This window comes from Pan troglodytes, chromosome 4 (assembly GCF_028858775.2).
Source record: "Pan troglodytes isolate AG18354 chromosome 4, NHGRI_mPanTro3-v2.0_pri, whole genome shotgun sequence".
Lineage (NCBI taxonomy): Eukaryota > Metazoa > Chordata > Mammalia > Primates > Hominidae > Pan > Pan troglodytes.
Window position 1 is genome coordinate 148,088,929 of NC_072402.2, and position 19,244 is coordinate 148,108,172.

General features: G+C 52.3%; 1 protein-coding gene across 10 annotated transcripts in view; it reads left to right on the forward strand.

Annotated features, from left to right (window-relative positions):
* The window catches only part of TCOF1 (treacle ribosome biogenesis factor 1), a 42,360-nt gene that overhangs the window by 5,468 nt on the left and 17,648 nt on the right, over positions 1-19,244 (forward strand). For 7 of the 10 annotated variants that reach the window (XM_016954046.4, XM_016954042.4, XM_016954040.4 and 4 more), the window contains exons 3-17: positions 1,060-1,199; positions 4,447-4,520; positions 5,319-5,505; positions 6,132-6,205; positions 8,610-8,840; positions 10,784-10,996; positions 11,227-11,421; positions 11,564-11,773; positions 11,949-12,164; positions 12,332-12,520; positions 12,693-12,941; positions 13,034-13,231; positions 15,518-15,655; positions 15,842-16,021; positions 16,145-16,345. In XM_016954046.4, coding sequence (XP_016809535.3) covers positions 1,060-1,199; positions 4,447-4,520; positions 5,319-5,505; positions 6,132-6,205; positions 8,610-8,840; positions 10,784-10,996; positions 11,227-11,421; positions 11,564-11,773; positions 11,949-12,164; positions 12,332-12,520; positions 12,693-12,941; positions 13,034-13,231; positions 15,518-15,655; positions 15,842-16,021; positions 16,145-16,345 — 2,695 coding nt within the window. The remainder of the gene's footprint in view (positions 1-1,059; positions 1,200-4,446; positions 4,521-5,318; positions 5,506-6,131; positions 6,206-8,609; positions 8,841-10,783; positions 10,997-11,226; positions 11,422-11,563; positions 11,774-11,948; positions 12,165-12,331; positions 12,521-12,692; positions 12,942-13,033; positions 13,232-15,517; positions 15,656-15,841; positions 16,022-16,144; positions 16,346-19,244) is intronic. The other 3 variants (XM_016954044.4, XM_054684700.2, XM_063810803.1) reach the window with 1 other exon arrangement.

The window sequence follows — 19,244 nt, forward strand, 5'->3', positions numbered from 1 at the left end:
GGTTAGACACAGTGCTCCATATAAAGTGCTAAAACTACCGGTTGGAGGCTCCCCCACTTCCTGCACCCACCTCAGTATTTATTGAGCATCTACTACAACCCAGCAATATTCTTGATATAGCTGGGAACAAACCAGAGCAAAATCCCTGCTCAACATTTTTGTTGGGGGAAAAGAGGCAGAATAAATTGATACATGTAAAAATGAAACCTGTTTTTAACAGGAGAATCCTGACAAGTGGCTTTCCTGGGAACAAGGGACCCGAGTATCACATCCCAAACCATGACAGAGCAGAGTCCATCTCAGCTGGGAAACCTGGGGCCTAGACAGTGACTCCCTGGGATGGGGGTCAATGGGCGTGAGACTTGAAAGTCCAGGGCCTCAGCCATCTGGGTGCTTATCCTACCCATGCCCTAGACTCACTTTGCCATGAGCAAGTCACTTAGTTGTTCAGTTTTTGAGACATGTGCAAGGCACTGAGGATACTGTAGTGAGCTGCCAGCTGCCCTCCTCCCTGGGCCTTTCTGTGTAGGGGAGGAGTCTAGGAAGTAAGTAAAATAACAGGAGATAGAGAAAAGCTATGAAGAAAATGAAACAGGATCACAGGGCAGAGCATGCCTTGGAAGAGGGGCAATCTTCGAGGGCCTCTCTTGGGGGGCTACATTAAAGTTGAGATGGGAAGGACGAGGACCTGGGCAGAGTCTTCCAAGAAGGCACAGTACACACAGCATGTTCTGCAGGGGGAAGAGCCTGGGCGGTTCTGTGAGGTGCCTGCATGGGTCAGCTCCTCTCACTTAAAGACTGGTAGCTGCTGCAGCTGTTATATAACATTATCCAGCATTCCTGATTATTTTAAAGACTAATCAAGAATTGTAAAAGCACTTTATGAAGTGAGTGAAAATGCAGAATACAAAATTGTGTCGATACTGTGTTTTCACCACTGTTTAGATTCTATGCACATTGCCTTTAAGAGCTGGAAGGATGCGGGAAGGTCTGTCTAGTCAATTCTTGTGGAGTTGTTCTGTCACCCAGTTGGTATAGACAGTCACCCTTGTCCTGCAGAACCTCAGAGCTTGGTCGGAAGCGGAAGGCAGAGGAAGATGCGGCACTGCAAGCTAAGAAAACCCGTGTGTCAGACCCCATCAGCACCTCAGAGAGCTCGGAAGAGGAGGAGGAAGCAGAAGCCGAAACCGCCAAAGCCAGTAAGAGCCTTGCAGCTTTGGGAACAGGCTATGGAATATTGATTGTTCTAGGGTAGAGTCTACCTCCAGCTTCTTCTCTTATCACTAGAAGACCTAAAAGACCCTGGGGAGGAGATTGAGGGGGGCACCACATATCTTTGGCAGTATTTGAGCCCTTCCTCTGTGCCAGGCATTGTATCTCCATGCTCTGGGGGTGCAAGGCCGAACCAAAACAACCAGATGGGCCCTTCCAGTCTCATTTGGTGTATGGGGCCCAGGAGCTGCCCTGGTACAGGCTCCCAGGTGATTCTTATTAGCTGGAAAGAAGACACACATTCAGAAGTACTGCTGGAGGGGTTTCAGAAAGCAGCTAGCGGACACATTTTCTGTGTGACCTGTGGGATGCTTTAGGAATTGCTGATCTTCGTGTTCATTTAGAATTGTACCCATTAGCACTGGAAGGCTGTACTGGGCACTGGTTTTACACCGTTTGCAGGAGTAACTCAGTCAAAGCTTTTATAGCCCCTTCTTCTTCTAAGGTCCCAGGGCTCCTTGTACTTTCCCCAACAGCAGCCATAACTCTACAGAGGAATTGCTGTGTCTCCTTTGCATCATATTATCTTCTTTTGCTTACATAGAAGACACATTTCTTAATACTTATTTTTTATTTTTCAAGACAAAGTCTTGCCATGTTGTCCAGGCTGGTCTTGAACTCCTGAGCTCAAGTGATCCTCCTGCCTTAGCCTCTTGAGTAGGTGGAATTCCATGCACATACCACCATGCCCAGCTTCCTGAGTCTGCTTTTAAAGTGTTTGAGATCATACTAGATATATATTTTATTATTTTTTTGAGACGGAGTTTCACTCTTGTCACCCAGGCTGGAGTACAATGGCGTGATGTCAGCTCAGGGCAACCCCTGCCTCCTGGGTTCAAGTGATTCTCCTGCCTCAGCCTCCCGAGTAGCTGGGACTACAGGCATGCACCACTACTGCCAGCTAATTTTGTGGGTTTTCTTTTTCTTTTTCTTTTTTTGTTTAATAGAGACGGGGTTTCACGATGTTAGCCAGACTAGTCTCAGGTGATCCGCCCACCTTGGCCTCCAAAAGGGCTGGGATTACAGGCATGAGCCACTGCGCCCTGGATATATATTATATATTGCTTAATTTTACATTATAAATGCAAAACGAGTTCACTTTGAACTGTAGAAGAGCATATAGAAGAAAACTTAAAGGTTTCTTGTTCTCCTACCCTGTTCCCCATCATTCCTAAGTGCATCTCCTCGTAGGTAACCTTTAAAACTTCCTCCTTTGCCTCTATATTCATTCAAACATGTATTCTTACGTGCGTATATACAGACCTGCATGCTATTTGAAACACAAATGGTAAAATTTCTTACTGATTGGCTATTTGGTATTAATCAATTTTATAAGCTGTGATAATGGAGGTGTAATTACATTTTTTTGTTTGTTTGTTTGGGGCTTTTTTTGATACGAGGTCTTGCCATGTTGCCTAGACTGGCCTTGAACTCCTGGCCTCAAGTGATCCTCCTGCCTCAGCCTCCGAGTATGTAATTTTATTTTTTTAAAAGTCTTCACTGGGTTGGGCATGGTGGCTCACACCCACCGGTAATCCCAGCACTTTGGGAGGTCAAGGTAGAAGGATCACTTGAGCCCAGGAGTTGGAGACCCGCCTGGGCAACAGGCAAAACCCTGTCTCTACAAAAAATTTAAAATTTAGCCAGGCATGGTGGCGTGTGCTTGTAGTTTCAGCTGCCTAGGAGGCCTGAGGTGGGAGGATTACTTGAGCCCAGGAGGTCAAGGCTGCAGTGAGCCATGACTGTGCCACTGCACTCCAGCCTGGGCAACAGAGCAAGACTGTCTCAAAAAAAAAGGAAGAAGAGTCCTCGTTGGCATCCTGGGCAACATAGTGAGACTCCGTCTCTGCGAAAAATAATTAGCTGGGCATGGTGGCATGCACTGGTGGTCCCAGCTACTCGGGAGGCTGAGATAGGAGAATCATGTGAGTCCAGGCATTGGAGGTTGCAGTGAGCTATGAATGTGCCACTGTACTCCAGCCTGGGCAGCAGAGCAAGACCCTGTCTCAAAAAAAATTTTAAAAAGCATCCTCATTGAGAGAGAAACATGCTGAAGTATTTGTGGGCAACGTGATAGGATATCTGTCATTTTCTTCAAAGTAATGCTTGATGGGGAAGGGTGAGTGAGATAATACATGAGATGAAAAGATTGGTCACAAGTTGCTAATGGTTGGAGCTGCCTGGTTCTTCCTTTCTATTTACTACTTAAAAATTTTCCATAATTACAGAGAGAGAGAGATGGAGTGAAGTGCCAGGAAAAGAATTAGATCATGCCATTCATCTCAGCAACATTCTTCTTAACAAAAAGAAATCTGAGATTTAAGGAGACAATACCCTGGTATAAAAGCACTGAGAAGCTGGGTGCGGTGGCTCATGCCTGTAATCCCAGCACTTTGGGAGGCCGAGGTGGGCAGATCACGAGGTCAGGAGATCGAGACCATCCTAGCTAACACGGTGAAACCCCGTCTCTATTAAAAATACAAAAAATTAGCCAGGCATGGTGGTGGGCGTCTGTAGTCCCAGCTACTCGGGAGGCTGAGGCAGGAGAATAGTGTGAACCCAGGAGGCGGAGCTTGCAGTGAGCCGAGATTGTGCCACTGCACTCCAGCCTGGGCGACAGAGCGAGACTCTGTCCCAGTAAATAATAAGCACTGAGAATCAGTGAATATCGATATCTAACAGGGCCCAGATGGCATGGTTCAGCCACCTCTCCACTAAGAAGCCATTTGAATTCCAGGCAACTTTCTCTGTGGACCTGAGGCTGGCTGCCTGCCTGACCACTGCCCCTTCTTGCCGAACAGCTTTCAGGGCTACAGTATGGTGGCCTGTGTGAATGGTGCCCATTGCAGTGTGCAGTGCCCAGTAGGCAGCAAGAATTTGGGCCAGTCCTTTTCCCTCCAGGGGCCTCCACGTCTCATGCTGCAGGGGAGTTGGGAATCCATCAGGGATGCAGACACGTAGCTTCATGTTACCATCCTCTTCTCTCTTGCTCCTGGTGGACCTGGCTGATGCATCACAGAGCTCATTCCTGCAAGTCTGGGCTCAGCCTCAGATCCTCACGCCAGCACCAGGCAGCCAATACCAATAGAATTGTTAGGTGAGATGAAACCTGTTTGCCATTCATAGATGAGAAAAGCTCATCTGGCTCCTTTAGCAGATGTTGGTTTCTTGCAGCCCCAAGACTAGCATCTACCAACTCCTCAGTCCTGGGGGCGGACTTGCCATCAAGCATGAAAGAAAAAGCCAAGGTGAGTGGAACTGCCTTCCAAGCTATTGCCTATGGGATTTAAGGTGCCTGGTAGGGGACAGTCTTCCATGTCAGAGAAGGATAGGGTTGTGAGTAATTGCCCCACCTGGATTCAGAGCTCAACCTGTGTCACCAGTTGTGGAATCTTAGTCCCTTCACCTCTCTGGGCCTCAGTTTACTTTTCTATAAAGATGAGGATGATGCCTGCTGCAGTGGGCCACTGGGCACATTCTACACCTGGGGTAGGCGATTTCTTTTCTCTTTCATGCCTGCATTCACCCGTTCACTCAACACATCTTGACTAATACCCGTTATGTTCCAGGCACTGTGCTAGGTGTGGAGGCACCATAGTGATCAAGACATCTGTGGTTCTGAAACTCTAAAAGCATTTTCCAAACGAGAAACTGCTCAAAAAACAAGGTGTCATTTTCTAATAATCCAGAAAGCAGAGTTAGATACATACATGTATAAAGAATTGTGCCTCTGCGATTGCCTGGAGCATTAGCAACAATGTCTCAAAGTAATTATGAAGTAATGATAAGATCAACAACAAACTGCTACTTACCACTTGGTAAATAACTACCATGTCCCAAGAACTGGGATTCTGTTTTCTCAACACCTCGGGTGAGAGGAGGTGCTGTTTTTAACCTCACTTTAAAGATTGGGAAACAGATTGAAGGGGTAGTTTACCCAAACTCACACAGCTAAGAAGTGGTAAGATTGGGTTCAGATGCAAGTGGCCTGTGCTCTTAGTTCACCATGCCATACCAGATGTGTCTGTCACTCTTGTTCTCTGTAGGCAGAGACAGAGAAAGCTGGCAAGACTGGGAATTCCATGCCACACCCTGCCACTGGGAAGACGGTGGCCAACCTTCTTTCTGGGAAGTCTCCCAGGAAGTCAGCAGAGCCCTCAGCGAATACTACGTTGGTCTCAGAAACTGAGGAGGAGGGCAGCGTCTTGGCCTTTGGAGCTGCTGCCAAGCCTGGTAAGAAGCCCCCACCTCTAGGAACCTAGTCCCCAGAACTTGGGCTGGTGAGGCAGGCCTAGGCATTGCTTTAAGTTCTGGGACATTTCTGGAATCAAAAGTTTGTCTCCAAGACAGCCAGGTTCCTGCATCTTAGGACTTTTCTCGTCACCTAGACGAGGGAGGGTCAGCTTACAGGGACCTGGCCTCAGGCTGAACAGCCCACCTGGTGGTTGGAGCATTTTCTGCTTTATGACTCCCTGGTGAGTTACAGGGACAACTGGCAGCTCAGAGACTAAACTGAAAGGCCTGATTTGCCTCTGTTTCCTATGTAGAGTAGACATCTGTCTGGCCTGCATCAGTGGATATGATGGTGGATGGAGGTTCTGTAGACTGTCAGGTGCTGGTGCATGTTTGTTGGGTCCCCTCACAGCCCTTCCCAGGGCCTCAGAGATGTGTGGGAACATAGGGATGGTGATGGTACCCATCTCAGAAGGGGGCTTCACAGCTCAGTGCATGTGAGGCACACGAGGGGTGAGCGCTCAGCACCTGGCTTTGATGAGCAGCTGGTTTGTGGGGAGGTGCTGGGGAGGGGCAGGTGAGGCTGGAAAGGGAGTCCCTCAGTCCCCTCCGTGTCCGATCCTCAGGGATGGTGTCAGCGGGCCAGGCCGACAGCTCCAGTGAGGACACCTCCAGCTCCAGCGATGAGACAGACGTGGAGGTAATTGCCACCCATCCCTAGGAGTTGCCCTCTCCCAGCCTCTAACCCTTCCAGGAACCTGTCTGGGGCTTCAGACACCAGTGGGCCCAGATGAGTTCAGCAACTGTGGCAGGGTGACCAGGAGCTGGAAAGGCTGCAGCCGGGGAGGGGCAGGGAGAGGAGCCTGGTGCTGCTTGCTGCACTCTGAGTGTGAGATCAGCCCTGGGGGCAGGAGAGGGACACCCTCCTGCCTGTGAGACTAGACAAGCCTTCCTGGGAGAGGTGCCCTGGAGTAGGGCCTCAAAGCACAGTGGGCTTCACTGGGAAGGGATGCGGAGGAGGCAGGGCATTCCAGACAGGAAATGGGGCAAGAACAGGGCCCAGAGGCAACAGTGTGGCTGTCGTGGTCTGGCTAGGGCTGCGGCTGCTGAGAGGGTTCTGGGCCAACTGGTGAATGCCAGGCCTAGACACTTGGCTAGAGTTGGGCAGGACTCTTGGGTTTGTGAACTTTGACCTGGAAGAGGTCTCCACAGGTTACTTTTTATTGTGTACCTACTAAGTGGCAGACCTGGGGAATATAGTGATGAGCAGAACAGGCAGAGTTCCTGCTGCCATGGGGCAAGGGAGCGTCCCTCAGATATTTAACTGGTGATGGCTGCTATGAAGTGGAAATGTAGAGGGCCACGCAGGGCAGGAACCTGACATTGATGAGTAGGCGTAAGCAGAAGGAATGGCATGTGCAGCGAAGGCGGCAAAGAGAGTTTGGTGCTTTTAAAGAACATTGATCTTTTTTTAAGACAGTCTCACTGTGTCACCCAGGCTGGAGTGCAGTAGCGCAATCTTGGCTAGCTGCAACTTCCACCTCCCGGGTTCAAGCGATTGTCGTGCCTCAGCCTCCCAAGTAGCTGGGATTACAGGTGCACGCCACCACGCCTGGCTAATTTTTGTATTTTTTGTGGAGACAGGGTTTCACCATGTTGGCCAGGCTAGTCTCGAACTCCTGACCTCAAGTGGTCCATGTGCCTTGGCCTCCCAAAGTGCTGGGATTACAGGCATGAGCCGCCACGCCTGGCCAAAACCTTGATCTTTAAATGAGAGGGAGAAACCAGGCATGGTGACTCACACCTTAAGTGCAGCACTCTGGGAGGCCAAGGCAGGAGGATCATTTGAAGCCAGAAGTTTGAACCCAGCCTGAGCAACATAGTGAGACCCTGTCTCTACAAGATATTATTTTTTAAAAAAACAAATAAATTATGGGGAAAGTGACACAAGATGAAGTCCTAGGTAGACAGGGGCCAGATCTTCTGTCTGACCTTGAGGACCACCATAAGGAATTTGGGTTTTATTCTAGGGGCTGTGAGAAGCCATGCCAGCAAGGAGAGATGGCCTGATTTGCATTTAATAAGATTGCTGGCTGTAGCCTGGGTTGGAGGGCAGTGCAGAATAAAAGCAGTAAGACCATGTAGGAGACTATTGGAGTAATACTGATACTGGCATAAGAGGCTGGGGGCTGGGAGACCAAGGTGTCCACAGTTGGAAAGATGTTTTCAAGGGAAAACCAGCACAAGTCAGGGATGAACTGATCTGGTGCCCAGGGAACTTCTCACTTTACTGTGCTGCCTGGCCCAGTAACCCTGTGAAGGTTGAAAGCTCACCCCCATCTACCCCAGGCCTTACCAAGGGCTGCCCTCCAGCTTCCGTCCTCACCCTTGGGCCCTAGATACCACCAGCTGTAAGGACATCCCTGGCTTCTGTCACCCCAGGCCTTGCCAAAGGGAAGAAGACCACTCCCAGCCCTCCATAAACACACAACCTCAATGGGCTGAGGCTGTGCAGAGCTCCAGTAGCAGATGCCCCAGAAACCCAGGGCCGCAAGGGGTCTGATGGATCTCAGAGGTAGAAGTAGGGCACTGACTGCCTGGGAAATGTCTGAATTGTGGAAGTGTAGGAAAGAGCTCACAGAAGGAAGGAATTTGCCCAAGGTGTGGCAAGCCAGTGGCAGAGGTGGTGTTCACATCCTGAACTCCTGGCCCTCAGGAGGGCTGCTGTGATCAGATACTTGAGTTTAAGGGGCAGACAGGATGAGCTCTCCTGATTGAGAGATGCAAGCCGTTCTCTTAGGCCGAGCCCTGTGTGTGCCAGGTGGGAGATGAACATAATGGTTTTGAGATCTGTTCCAAAGTCAGACAGTCCAGGGTTCCAGTGGGGCTCTGTCCCTTCATATTGATCATGAGTGATTTTACCTCTTTAAGCCTCTTGTACTTTTCTGGAAAATGGATCTAAAGCTAATAACCATCTCAGGGAGTTGCTTAAAAATCCAGTGACATTAGGAAAGAGCTTCATCAACTGCTGAAGCACCTAATACAGAACCTTAGGGGGAAACAGTAATTATTATTCATTTTCTAATTCCATCCTCTTGTTCCAGGGGAAACCCTCAGTAAAACCAGCCCAGGTCAAAGCCTCATCAGTTTCTACTAAGGAGTCTCCAGCAAGAAAGGCGGCCCCAGCCCCTGGGAAGGTGGGGGATGTGACACCCCAGGTCAAAGGAGGGGCCCTGCCGCCAGCCAAGAAGGCCAAGAAGCCAGAAGAGGAGTCAGAGAGTAGTGAGGAGGGATCTGAAAGTGAGGAGGAGGCCCCTGCAGGGACACGAAGCCAGGTGAGGCCTGGAGGAGGGCTGCCCCTTGGAGGACCTGCGGGTCCCCCAGCAGCCTGAGCACTCTGCCATGAGCACCTCTGCCACTGGAGTTGGGGAGAGGGAGGAGTATGGTGTGAAGTTGAAGAGCAAGAACAGCCTGCTTCCCACAGGGGAGTCTTGCACTCCACTTTGTCTGTGACCAACTTTACCTCAGTTTCTCTGCCTAGTAAATGGGCCGCTGTCCTCATCCCAGCCAGTCCTGCTGTGAGGGACTTGAGAAGTTTTGATTGCCTAATCCTCTGACTTCTCAGGACAAACCAGACCCTGAGCAGGCAAACACTATGTTAGCTAAAGGGAATCCAGTTCCCTTCCCCATCTGCTGGGAGTGGGCAGGGCTGCAGCCCCAAGGCCCTGGGTGCATCCCAAGGGCAAGACAGGGGGGCTGGAAAGCAATGGAAGTCAGAGCAGGAAGGAGGAAGAGTGAGGGTCACCCACCGAGCCCCAGGCCTGGGGCAGGACAAGGCGGGGGCATGCAGTAGATAAGCAGATCCCCTGTGTTAGCTGCTGGTAAATGGTAAAGAGGAAAGTCGGGTGGGGGACATAGGAATGGCAACTTGAAGCAGAGTGCTTTGGGCTGGCCTTGGGAGAAGGCGTCTCAGTAAAGACCAGAAGGAGGAAGCACTCTTAGGAAGGTCATTCCAGGCAGGGGCTCAGCAAGTGTCAAGGCCCTGAGGTGGAAGTAGGACTACGAATTGTGACAAATTGTTGTTCCCACCCCATCTACAGGGAACTTCTACTTCTCGGCTGTCTATTTTGCAGTGTCTGGGGGCTACACAGTGTTGGATGGGCATCCACTTTGAGAAGGAACACAAATGTGAATTTTTTTTTTTTTTTGAGACAGAGTCTTGCTCTGTTGCCCAAGCTGGAGTGCAGTAGCGGCAATCATAGCTCACTGCAGCCTCACTCCTGAGTAGCTAGGAATACAGGCACACACCACCACACCCAGCTTGTGTGTGTATGTGTGTATAGACAGGGTTTCACTGTGTTTCACAGGCTGTGGACTCAAGCAGTCCTCCCACCTTGGCCTCCCAAAGTGCCGTGATTACAGATACGAGCCACCGCACCTGGCCATAAATGTGAACTTTTATGTAAAATCTGCTTTCTCCATGTTGGCTCAAAAATTTAAAAAGGAGCTAGCCAAGCAAGACCTGTGTGGAGCAGCCTGCACTTTCTGCATGAGAAGCTTCTTAGAAGATCAGAGCTGCTGTTTTCTAGGGTTGTTGGCCCAGGGCTGAACACCCAGGGCCTTCCAGGGAAGACAGGGCCTGCAGCCACCCTGCCAAAGCCCCAAGACAGTGCAGAGCCCCACCGAGGAGTTAGTGAAGAGGGGGCCAGGTGTGCAAACCTTGCCCCATGAGGCTGAGGGTGGGCTTCCCAGGGATCCTGCTGCTGTCCATGTGCAGAAAGTCCAGTGAGGGCCTCCCTCAGTCCCTTCCCCACTTTCAGACTGCCTCTTCATTCCTTCCCTTCCCTGGGCCTTTGCACACCCCCTCCCCACAGCCCAGTCTGATGATGCTCCCGATAAGCCAGTGCCTGTGCCTCCAGAGCTCTCTGGCCAGTGGGAGCCCAGCAGAGGACAGGCTCTAACTACCCAGTGTGCTGGGGCACCAGGGGGAACCATGTTAAGGAAGTGGTGTCTCTTAGGGAGCCAGAGACAGAGGAGGCAGTGGCTAAGTGAAATGGAACAGGGGGCATGGAGGCTCCAGGAGTGAAAGTGTGTGAAGCTGATCGATTTTTGAGAAACCAGGAGGCCAGTGTGGCCAAAGTATCAGTCAAGGTGGGGAGTGGGGAGGGAAGCAGGAGAGGTCTTAGGAGCCTCATTAAGGCCTCTGGACTTTATCCTAAAGGCATCACCAGAGAGTTTTCACAAGCAGGAGAGCAAGCTGCCCTTTCTTTTTCACCAGGTAAAGGCCTCTGAAAAAATTCTCCAGGTCAGAGCTGCCTCGGCCCCTGCCAAGGGGACCCCTGGGAAAGGGGCTACCCCAGCACCCCCTGGGAAGGCAGGAGCTGTAGCCTCCCAGACCAAGGCAGGGAAGCCAGAGGAGGACTCAGAGAGCAGCAGTGAGGAGTCGTCTGACAGTGAGGAGGAGACGCCAGCTGCCAAGGCCCTGCTTCAGGTGAGGCCTGAGGAGGGAGACTCCATGCAGCCAGGCCCGTCCCCAGAAGGCCTTCTCAGGACTTGTTCTCCCACTCTGGGCCAGAGCCCCGGGCGTGCCTCAGACCCCAGCCCCTTACTCCCCTCTCACTGTGTGGCATCAGTTGCCCTATCTGGTCTTCTGTACCTGGTGTCCTGTGTCTCCTCACACATCCATCCTCTGGGCTGTCTCCCCTTGTCTTGTTTCTCCAGGCGAAGGCCTCAGGAAAAACCTCTCAGGTCGGAGCTGCCTCAGCCCCTGCCAAGGAGTCCCCCAGGAAAGGAGCTGCCCCAGCGCCCCCTGGGAAGACAGGGCCTGCAGTTGCCAAGGCCCAGGCGGGGAAGCGGGAGGAGGACTCGCAGAGCAGCAGTGAGGAATCGGACAGTGAGGAGGAGGCGCCTGCTCAGGTGAGGCAGAGGGGAGGGGTGGAGAGTAGCCCCATGCCTAAACCCCAGCACCTGCATGGGTGTGGCCACCTTTGCCACATCCAGCTCCTGTCTCCACACGGCCACCCTCCGGGCTCTCCCCTCATCCTGTTTCTCACTCCAGGCGAAGCCTTCAGGGAAGGCCCCCCAAGTCAGAGCCGCCTCGGCCCCTGCCAAGGAGTCCCCCAGGAAAGGGACTGCCCCAGCACCTCCTAGGAAAACAGGGCCTGCAGCCGCCCAGGTCCAGGTGGGGAAGCAGGAGGAGGACTCAGGAAGCAGCAGCGAGGAGTCAGACAGTGACAGAGAGGCACTGGCAGCCATGAATGCAGCTCAGGTGAGGCTGGAAGCCGCCCTGCATGGCCTGTGCCCTGCCTCAAAAGACCTCCTGTGGTTTTGACTTTTCCTCTCTGAACCTAGAGCCCTGTGCGGCTGGCTTTGTTTGCTCTCCTCCCCTCACTCACATTCTCCTTCTGGACTCCCTCCCTAATCTTGTCCTTTGTGTCTCCCAGGTGAAGCCCTTGGGGAAAAGCCCCCAGGTGAAACCTGCCTCCACCATGGGCATGGGGCCCTTGGGGAAAGGCGCCGGCCCAGTGCCACCTGGGAAGGTGGGGCCTGCAACCCCCTCGGCCCAGGTGGGGAAGTGGGAGGAGGACTCAGAGAGCAGTAGTGAGGAGTCATCAGACAGCAGTGATGGAGAGGTGCCCACAGCTGTGGCCCTGGCTCAGGTGAGGCCCCTTCCTGTAAGGCTCTTCCCCCGCACCCCCCCCCCCAGAGTGGAGCTGCCTGTGGCCTCCCAACCTCACACTGGGACTCTGTCTACAATCTTAGTTTCTTAATGTCTGCACACACCTACCCTGGGCTCCCTCTCCCAATCCTGTGTATCTCACTCCAGGAAAAGTCCTTGGGGAACATCCTCCAGGCCAAACCTGCCTCCAGTCCTGCCAAGGGGCCCCCTCAGAAGGCAGGGCCTGTAGCCGTCCAGGTCAAGGCTGAAAAGCCCATGGACAACTCGGAGAGCAGCGAGGAGTCGTCGGACAGTGCGGACAGTGAGGAGGCACCAGCAGTCATGACTGCAGCTCAGGTGAGGCCTGGGGAAGGAGGCTGCCACATGGCCTGATCTGCCACACCACAGTCAGCACCCCCGGGGAGCTGTGCTCCCTCAGGCAGAGCATGGGTTCTAGCTGGTGGGGCAGAACAGATGGGGGACTCTGAGTTCAGGAACCTTCTCCAGCCTTTCTTTGGTGTCCCCTCAGGCAAAACCAGCTCTGAAAATTCCTCAGACCAAGGCCTGCCCAAAGAAAACCAATACCACTGCATCTGCCAAGGTCGCCCCTGTGCGAGTGGGCACCCAAGCCCCCCGGAAAGCAGGAACTGCGACTTCTCCAGCAGGCTCATCCCCAGCTGTGGCTGGGGGCACCCAGAGACCAGCAGAGGATTCTTCAAGCAGTGAGGAATCAGATAGTGAGGAAGAGAAGACAGGTCTTGCAGTAACCGTGGGACAGGTGAGGCCTGTGTTTTCTGGGCGGGCCTCAGGGCCGCCCCTACATGGTCCTTTGGACTCCTGGAGACACCTCTCTTCCACTTGTCATCCCAGGCAAAGTCTGTGGGGAAAGGCCTCCAGGTGAAAGCGGCCTCAGTGCCTCTCAAGGGGTCCTTGGGGCAAGGGACTGCTCCAGTACTCCCTGGGAAGACGGGGCCTACAGTCACCCAGGTGAAAGCTGAAAAGCAGGAAGACTCTGAGAGCAGTGAGGAGGAGTCAGACAGTGAGGAGGCAGCTGCATCTCCAGCACAGGTGAGACCTAGAAGGAGCAGGCCCATCCCACCCACACCTGTTCCTGAGCCAGGGCTGAGGATGGGCTTGACTGGGGGCTAGTGTTGCCTGCAGGTGTGCAGAAGCCTCAGAGGTAGCCTCAACACAGCTTCCTTCCCTATCTTTCACTCCATGTCTCCTCTGCCCATCAGAGCTCCAGGGTCTCTGTCTTGTTTGCCTTTTGAGGTCCTCCTGCTGATTGATTCCCTGTGGTTTTCACAAGCTCTGGAGTTCCCACCCTGCCAGGTGCTGCCCTTGTCTGGGGCTGCTGAGGCCCTGTTCCTCGGGGAAGTCCTGTCTCTGTGGAGCATGGACATGCTCCTGCAGTGTGGAGCGATGGGGTTGAGATAGAGGGTGTGAGCCTGGGCTGCGCAGCATGACAGGTGAGAGCATCTAGGCCTTTTACAGGAGGTGGCAGCATCTGAGCCATAGGCTGAAAGAGTTGGCCAGGTGAAATGGGCAGGGAGAGTGTTCCAGGCAGAGGAAGCAGTCTGTGCGAGGCCAGGGAATGAGAGAGTGCCTGGCTTGGGTGCCTTGCCACAGGCGGCACATTGTGGTGGGATGGCTGGCAGGTGTTTAGAGCCAGACCGCCTGGGTTCAAGTTTCAGCTCCACAGCCTGGCAAGTGCTGTAAGCCCTCAGAGCCCTTACTCTCCTATGAACAGGAAATCAGCCCTCACAGGTCTGGGTGAGAATTTAGGTGAGATCTCACCTGCTACACCCAGCAAGGGAGCTGCACACAGCAAGTTGTCTCTGTCACCCTGACGATGGGCCAGGCTAATGTGGAACAGATCAGGAGTGAGGTCTCCAAGCCTGGAAGAGCTGAGAAAAGATGGCTCACTCCCTGCACTCACCCACCCACTGTTTATTATTTTTAATTGTCGCTCTGTTTTTTTCTGTAACCACTCAGAAATTAGTCATTTCTTTTTTCTCTGTACCAGAGCACACATTTCTACCGATTTTTTTTTTGTCCGCCTCTCGTTGACTTGTGGGACCTCAGGGCCCTCGAATTCCTCCATTGAGGTTTTTAAGCTCTGCAGGGGCCCCTTCCAGAGCCGCCTCTACTCTTTCCCAAGCTGCAGGCACATTCCAGACCCAATGCCTTACAGAGTTTCATTATGCAGATCACTTAAATATTTGTCTTCCCTTCTGAGCCTCCCACCTGTACCATGAGGTGGGTGTTTTATTTTTATTTTTTGAACCATGGGCTATTTTGAAGTAAGCTGTTTAATTTCCAAATATCTGGGATTACCCAGGTTTCTTTTTGTTGATTTCTAATTTAGTCACATTGTGGTTGGAGAACATATTTTGTATGATTTCAATCCTTTTTTGTGTATTGAGACTTGTTAGGTCAAGTCAGTCTTGTGTCTTGTTTCTTGTGGAAAACATGGCTCCCCTCTGGAGGATTTACGTGCTCTACTGATGAGCACCTCGGCCTGAGTCATACTTGGTCCACACTGTAGGGAATCTTCTTGAAGTCCTGATTCTTCACCTCACTTGACCTCATGTGTTTGAGGAATGCTGGGGGATGGGGTTGTTTTCTGACACTGACCAGATGCCGTCCCTGAGTGAGGCAGGGGCCTTGAGATGCTGCCAGAGTCCTTGTTCTGTTTCACCTTAGGCTTGCTGTCACTCCTGTCAAGGATCTCACTCTGGGAATTTCCCTTTTCTTTGTTCTCCTTCTATTTGTTGGAATCCCTGACAGGCCTTTTGGGGGGTCTCTGGATATCGGTTAAGGCTAGATTAAGCTGAAGAAAACCTTAAACAACAAGTATCTTGTTCTGCCGTGGCTGCTTGAGCTCCAGCTCTGACCTCAGCATTCCATCTAGCCTGGAGGAGGAAGAGACATGTTTCTGACCTTTTATGGCACTCAACTTACATCCTATGAGCCAGAATTTAATGACATTGCCACCTAGCTGAAAGGGAGCCTGGAAAACATCTTTGTTTTAGGTAGTCTTGTGCTTAGCTAATGCTAAGGAAGGCACGCACAATGAGTTTGAGTGTTTATTATGTTCCAGACATCATGTTAAACTCTGAATCTCCTATTTAGTCTTCATCATAACCCGTAAGTGCGCCTTACTATTATCTCCATTTGATAGAGGACTGAACTGAGGCCCAGTGAGATCAAGTGATGTGCTTAGGTTCACACGCCTATTGCATGGAGGAGCCAGAATCCAGACTCGGGCTCCAGCTCCAGAGTCTGTATTCTTGGCTAGCTGCTTTACTCTATCTCACCTTCTCCCTCCTTAATTCCCTTTTCTCCACTCAGGTGAAAACCTCAGTAAAGAAAACCCAGGCCAAAGCCAACCCAGCTGCCGCCAGAGCACCTTCAGCAAAAGGGACAATTTCAGCCCCTGGAAAAGTTGTCACTGCAGCTGCTCAAGTCAAACAGAGATCTCCATCCAAGGCAAGTGGGGCCAGAAGCCACAGGAGGTGTGGAGGGTTGGGGTAGAGAGGAGGACCAGTCACTGAGCCCAGCCAGGAGAAGGTCCGTGCATGGGCAGGCCACCCACCCAGAGTTGTGCCATAGTGGGGAGTGGGACCTGAAAGGAATCACTTCTGCCTCCAATACTATTATCCCCCTGCAATTCAGGTGAAGCCACCAGTGAGAAACCCCCAGAACAGTACCGTCTTGGCGAGGGGCCCAGCATCTGTGCCATCTGTGGGGAAGGCCGTGGCTACAGCAGCTCGGGCCCAGACAGGGCCAGAGGAGGACTCAGGGAGCAGTGAGGAGGAGTCAGACAGTGAGGAGGAGGTGGAGACGCTGGCTCAGGTGAGGGGGAGGGAATGGAGATCATCCCCTACATGGGATGTAACACCTTTGCCACATCCAGCTCCTGTCTTCTCACACGTCCACCCTCCAGGCTCTCTCCTCTCATCCTGTTTCTCACTCCAGGCGAAGCCTTCAGGGAAGACCCCCCAGATCAGAGCTGCCTTGGCTCCTGCCAAGGAGTCCCCCAGGAAAGGGGCTGCCCCAACACCTCCTGGGAAGACAGGGCCTTCGGCTGCCCAGGCAGGGAAGCAGGATGACTCAGGGAGCAGCAGCGAGGAATCAGACAGTGATGGGGAAGCACCGGCAGCTGTGACCTCTGCCCAGGTGAGACTTGCCAAGCCTCTGAGCCACCAACACTCACTCCTCAGAACGGGGGTATAGGGCTGGGCGCAGTGGCTCACACCTGTAATCCTAGCACTTTGGGAGGCCGAGGCAGATGTATCACTTGAGGTCAGGGGTTCAAGACCAGCCTGGCCAACATGGTGAAACCCCGTCTCTACTAAAAATATAAAAATTAGCTGGGCATGGTGGTGGGTGCCTGTAATCCCAGCTACTCGGGAGGCTGAGGCAGGAGAATCCCTAGAACCTGGGAGGCGGAGGCTGCAGCAAGCCAAGATCATGCCACTGCACTCCAGCCTGGGTGATGAGAGTGAGACTGTCTCAAAAAAAAAAGAAAAAAAAAGAAAAGTGAAAAACCAGGGTTTAGGGCCAGGTAAGGAAAAGAAAGGAAGGCCAGGTTAAGGCTTAAGGCTCCAGCTCCACCATGCCCTCCTCCGTCTGCTGTCATCCACATCTCCTTAGGTAAAACCTGCTACTAAAACCCCCCAAACGAAGACTTCCCTAGCTAAAAGTGTCCTGGGTCTATATCTAGGTCAAGGTCTCCACCAGCTCTATAAGCTAGGCCAGTATTTCCCACCAAGGCATATGAGACCAAGAATCTACGTGTTAGTTATTGTGCATACGTTAACGTAATACAAAATGACTCGCCCTGTCAGAGTCCCAGGGAAGCTTGGAGTGTGGCACAGGTCCCCCTGAGGCCCTGGAGAGATGTAGGAAGTCTCAAACTGCACCTTGGCCCGGAGCCTCACATAGGCAGGCGCATCTTCTCAGGCAGGGCTTGTCTAGCTTAGTGCAAAGCCTGGACCCTGGAGAGTGGGGAGAAAGAAAATCTGAACAATTCCCTCTGTCTGCTTGCAGAAGATAGCAGGGCTTGCTACATCCTACAGAAGTGTAGGATGACAAACTCCAGCACTGCCAAGGCACAGGTGTGTGATGGAAATGACTGATGCAGGCCTGGCAGTAATGATAGATGTCCGCCGGGTGCGGTGGCTCAAGCCTGTAATCCCAGCACTTTCGGAGGCCAAGGCGGGCAGATCATGAGGTCAGGAGTTCGAGACCAGCCTGGCCAACATGGTGAAACCCTGTCTCTACTAAAAAAATACAAAAATTAGCCAGGCGTGATGGCAGGCGTCTGTAGTCCCAGCTACTCGGGAGGCCGAGGCAGGAGAATCGCTTGAACCCGGGAAGCAGAGGTTGCAGTGAGCCAAGATCATGCCATTGCTTTGCACTCCAGTCTGGGCAACAGAGTGAGACTCTGTCACAAAAATAAAAAAAAAAGAGATGATAAATGTCAGGAGAGATGGTAGATAGTGGTAGCAAGTAGGGCAGACCGGGGAGCCCTTGCCCCATGCAGAGGGGCAGTTCTTATCAGCTTCAGCCAGTCATGACTGTGGAGATGGACCTTCTGTGTGGCCAGATCTTCCATTTCTTAAGGGAAGCTGGAAGTCCCTGTGCCAGGCCAAGCTCCATAACCTCTTAGATTTGTTTTCTTCATGAGTAAAACAAGCACCGAGATGAATGCTCCCTAGCCCTAACCTCTGCCTTTGATACACCAAACCAACAATTACTGGGGGTGAAAGACATTGGCCCCACCCTCAAGGAGCTCACAGTCTGTGGGGCAAGACAGGTGACCGGATTATCGCAGAGTATGCTAGTGGTGCTGACAGCTGAAAGAGCAGGTCTCTGAGAGGCCAGAAGAGGAGGAGATGATTGAGCTGAACCTGAAGGATGACCAGGCACAAAAGTGGAGAGGGCCCCTCAGTGCGTGCAGAGGGGCTGGGCATGAAGGCGCATGGTCACTGAAGGCAGCTGTCCTGCAGGCCGTAGGCCCTCCCAGGTGCTTTTTACTGGTAGATTTATGGAGGACCTAAATGCCAGACTAAGACATAGGCCCCGGCCATGTTTTGGGCTGTGTAGTTTTTTTGTTTTTAAGTTTTCAATGAGTTCTTAGTCAGAATGGCCTAATCTGTAGGAGAAAGCCTCATTCAAACGAGCTTAAATAAGGGGATTGACTGTCTTAAAGTGCACAAAGTCCCAGGTTCCAGCTGCTGAAAAGCTGGTTCCTTCAGGTGAGTGTCAGTGGTGACCAGATTTCTTCATCTCTGCACTCCACTAGCTTTATGGTCATAGCAGGGCTGCAGCATCTCCTAAAGTGCTGGGGGCAGGCCGGGCACGGTGGCTCACACCTGTAATCCCAGCACTTTGGGAGGCTGAGACAGGCGGATCACTTGGGGTCAGGAGTTCAAGACCAGCCTGGCCAACATGGCGAAACCCCATCTCTACTAAAAATACAAAAACTAGCTGGGCCTGGTGGCACCGGCCTATAATCCCAGTTGAGGCAAGAGAATCACTTGAACCTGGGGAGGAGGAAGTTGCAGCCTGGGCAACAGAGTGAGCAGAGCAAGACTCCATCTCAAAAAAAAAAGAGATTAGGGGGTAGACTTAAGGCTACTCAGACCTCAGGCTGGACGTTCTACCGCCTTAGCCATAGACAAGAGGCCGGTAGTTCCCATGACTGGCTGGGAGGAGGGCCCACCCTCCCTGAAGCATGTGGTAGGGGCCACTGAACAGAGTGAGGGTTCTATTAGCAAGGAACAGATGGGGGCTTGGCTGTTAGGAGGCAGCCTGCAGTGTGCATTGTAGTTGCCCCATTTAAAAATTGGAAATGACATGTACAAATCTTCCAGCTTCTCTTGAGAAATTGGAAGCTCAGGCAGCCTGGGTCCTACTTCTTTGGCTAGGCTGAGTAGGGAAAAGGGGGGCCCCCATTCCAATAGGGACCACTGAGCTGCCATCACCACCAGCATTTCCACCCAGATCTCTGAGTCCTCCTCTGACTGCAGTGCTCATCCTTCCAGCCCCCATCATCACGCCTGCCCCAACA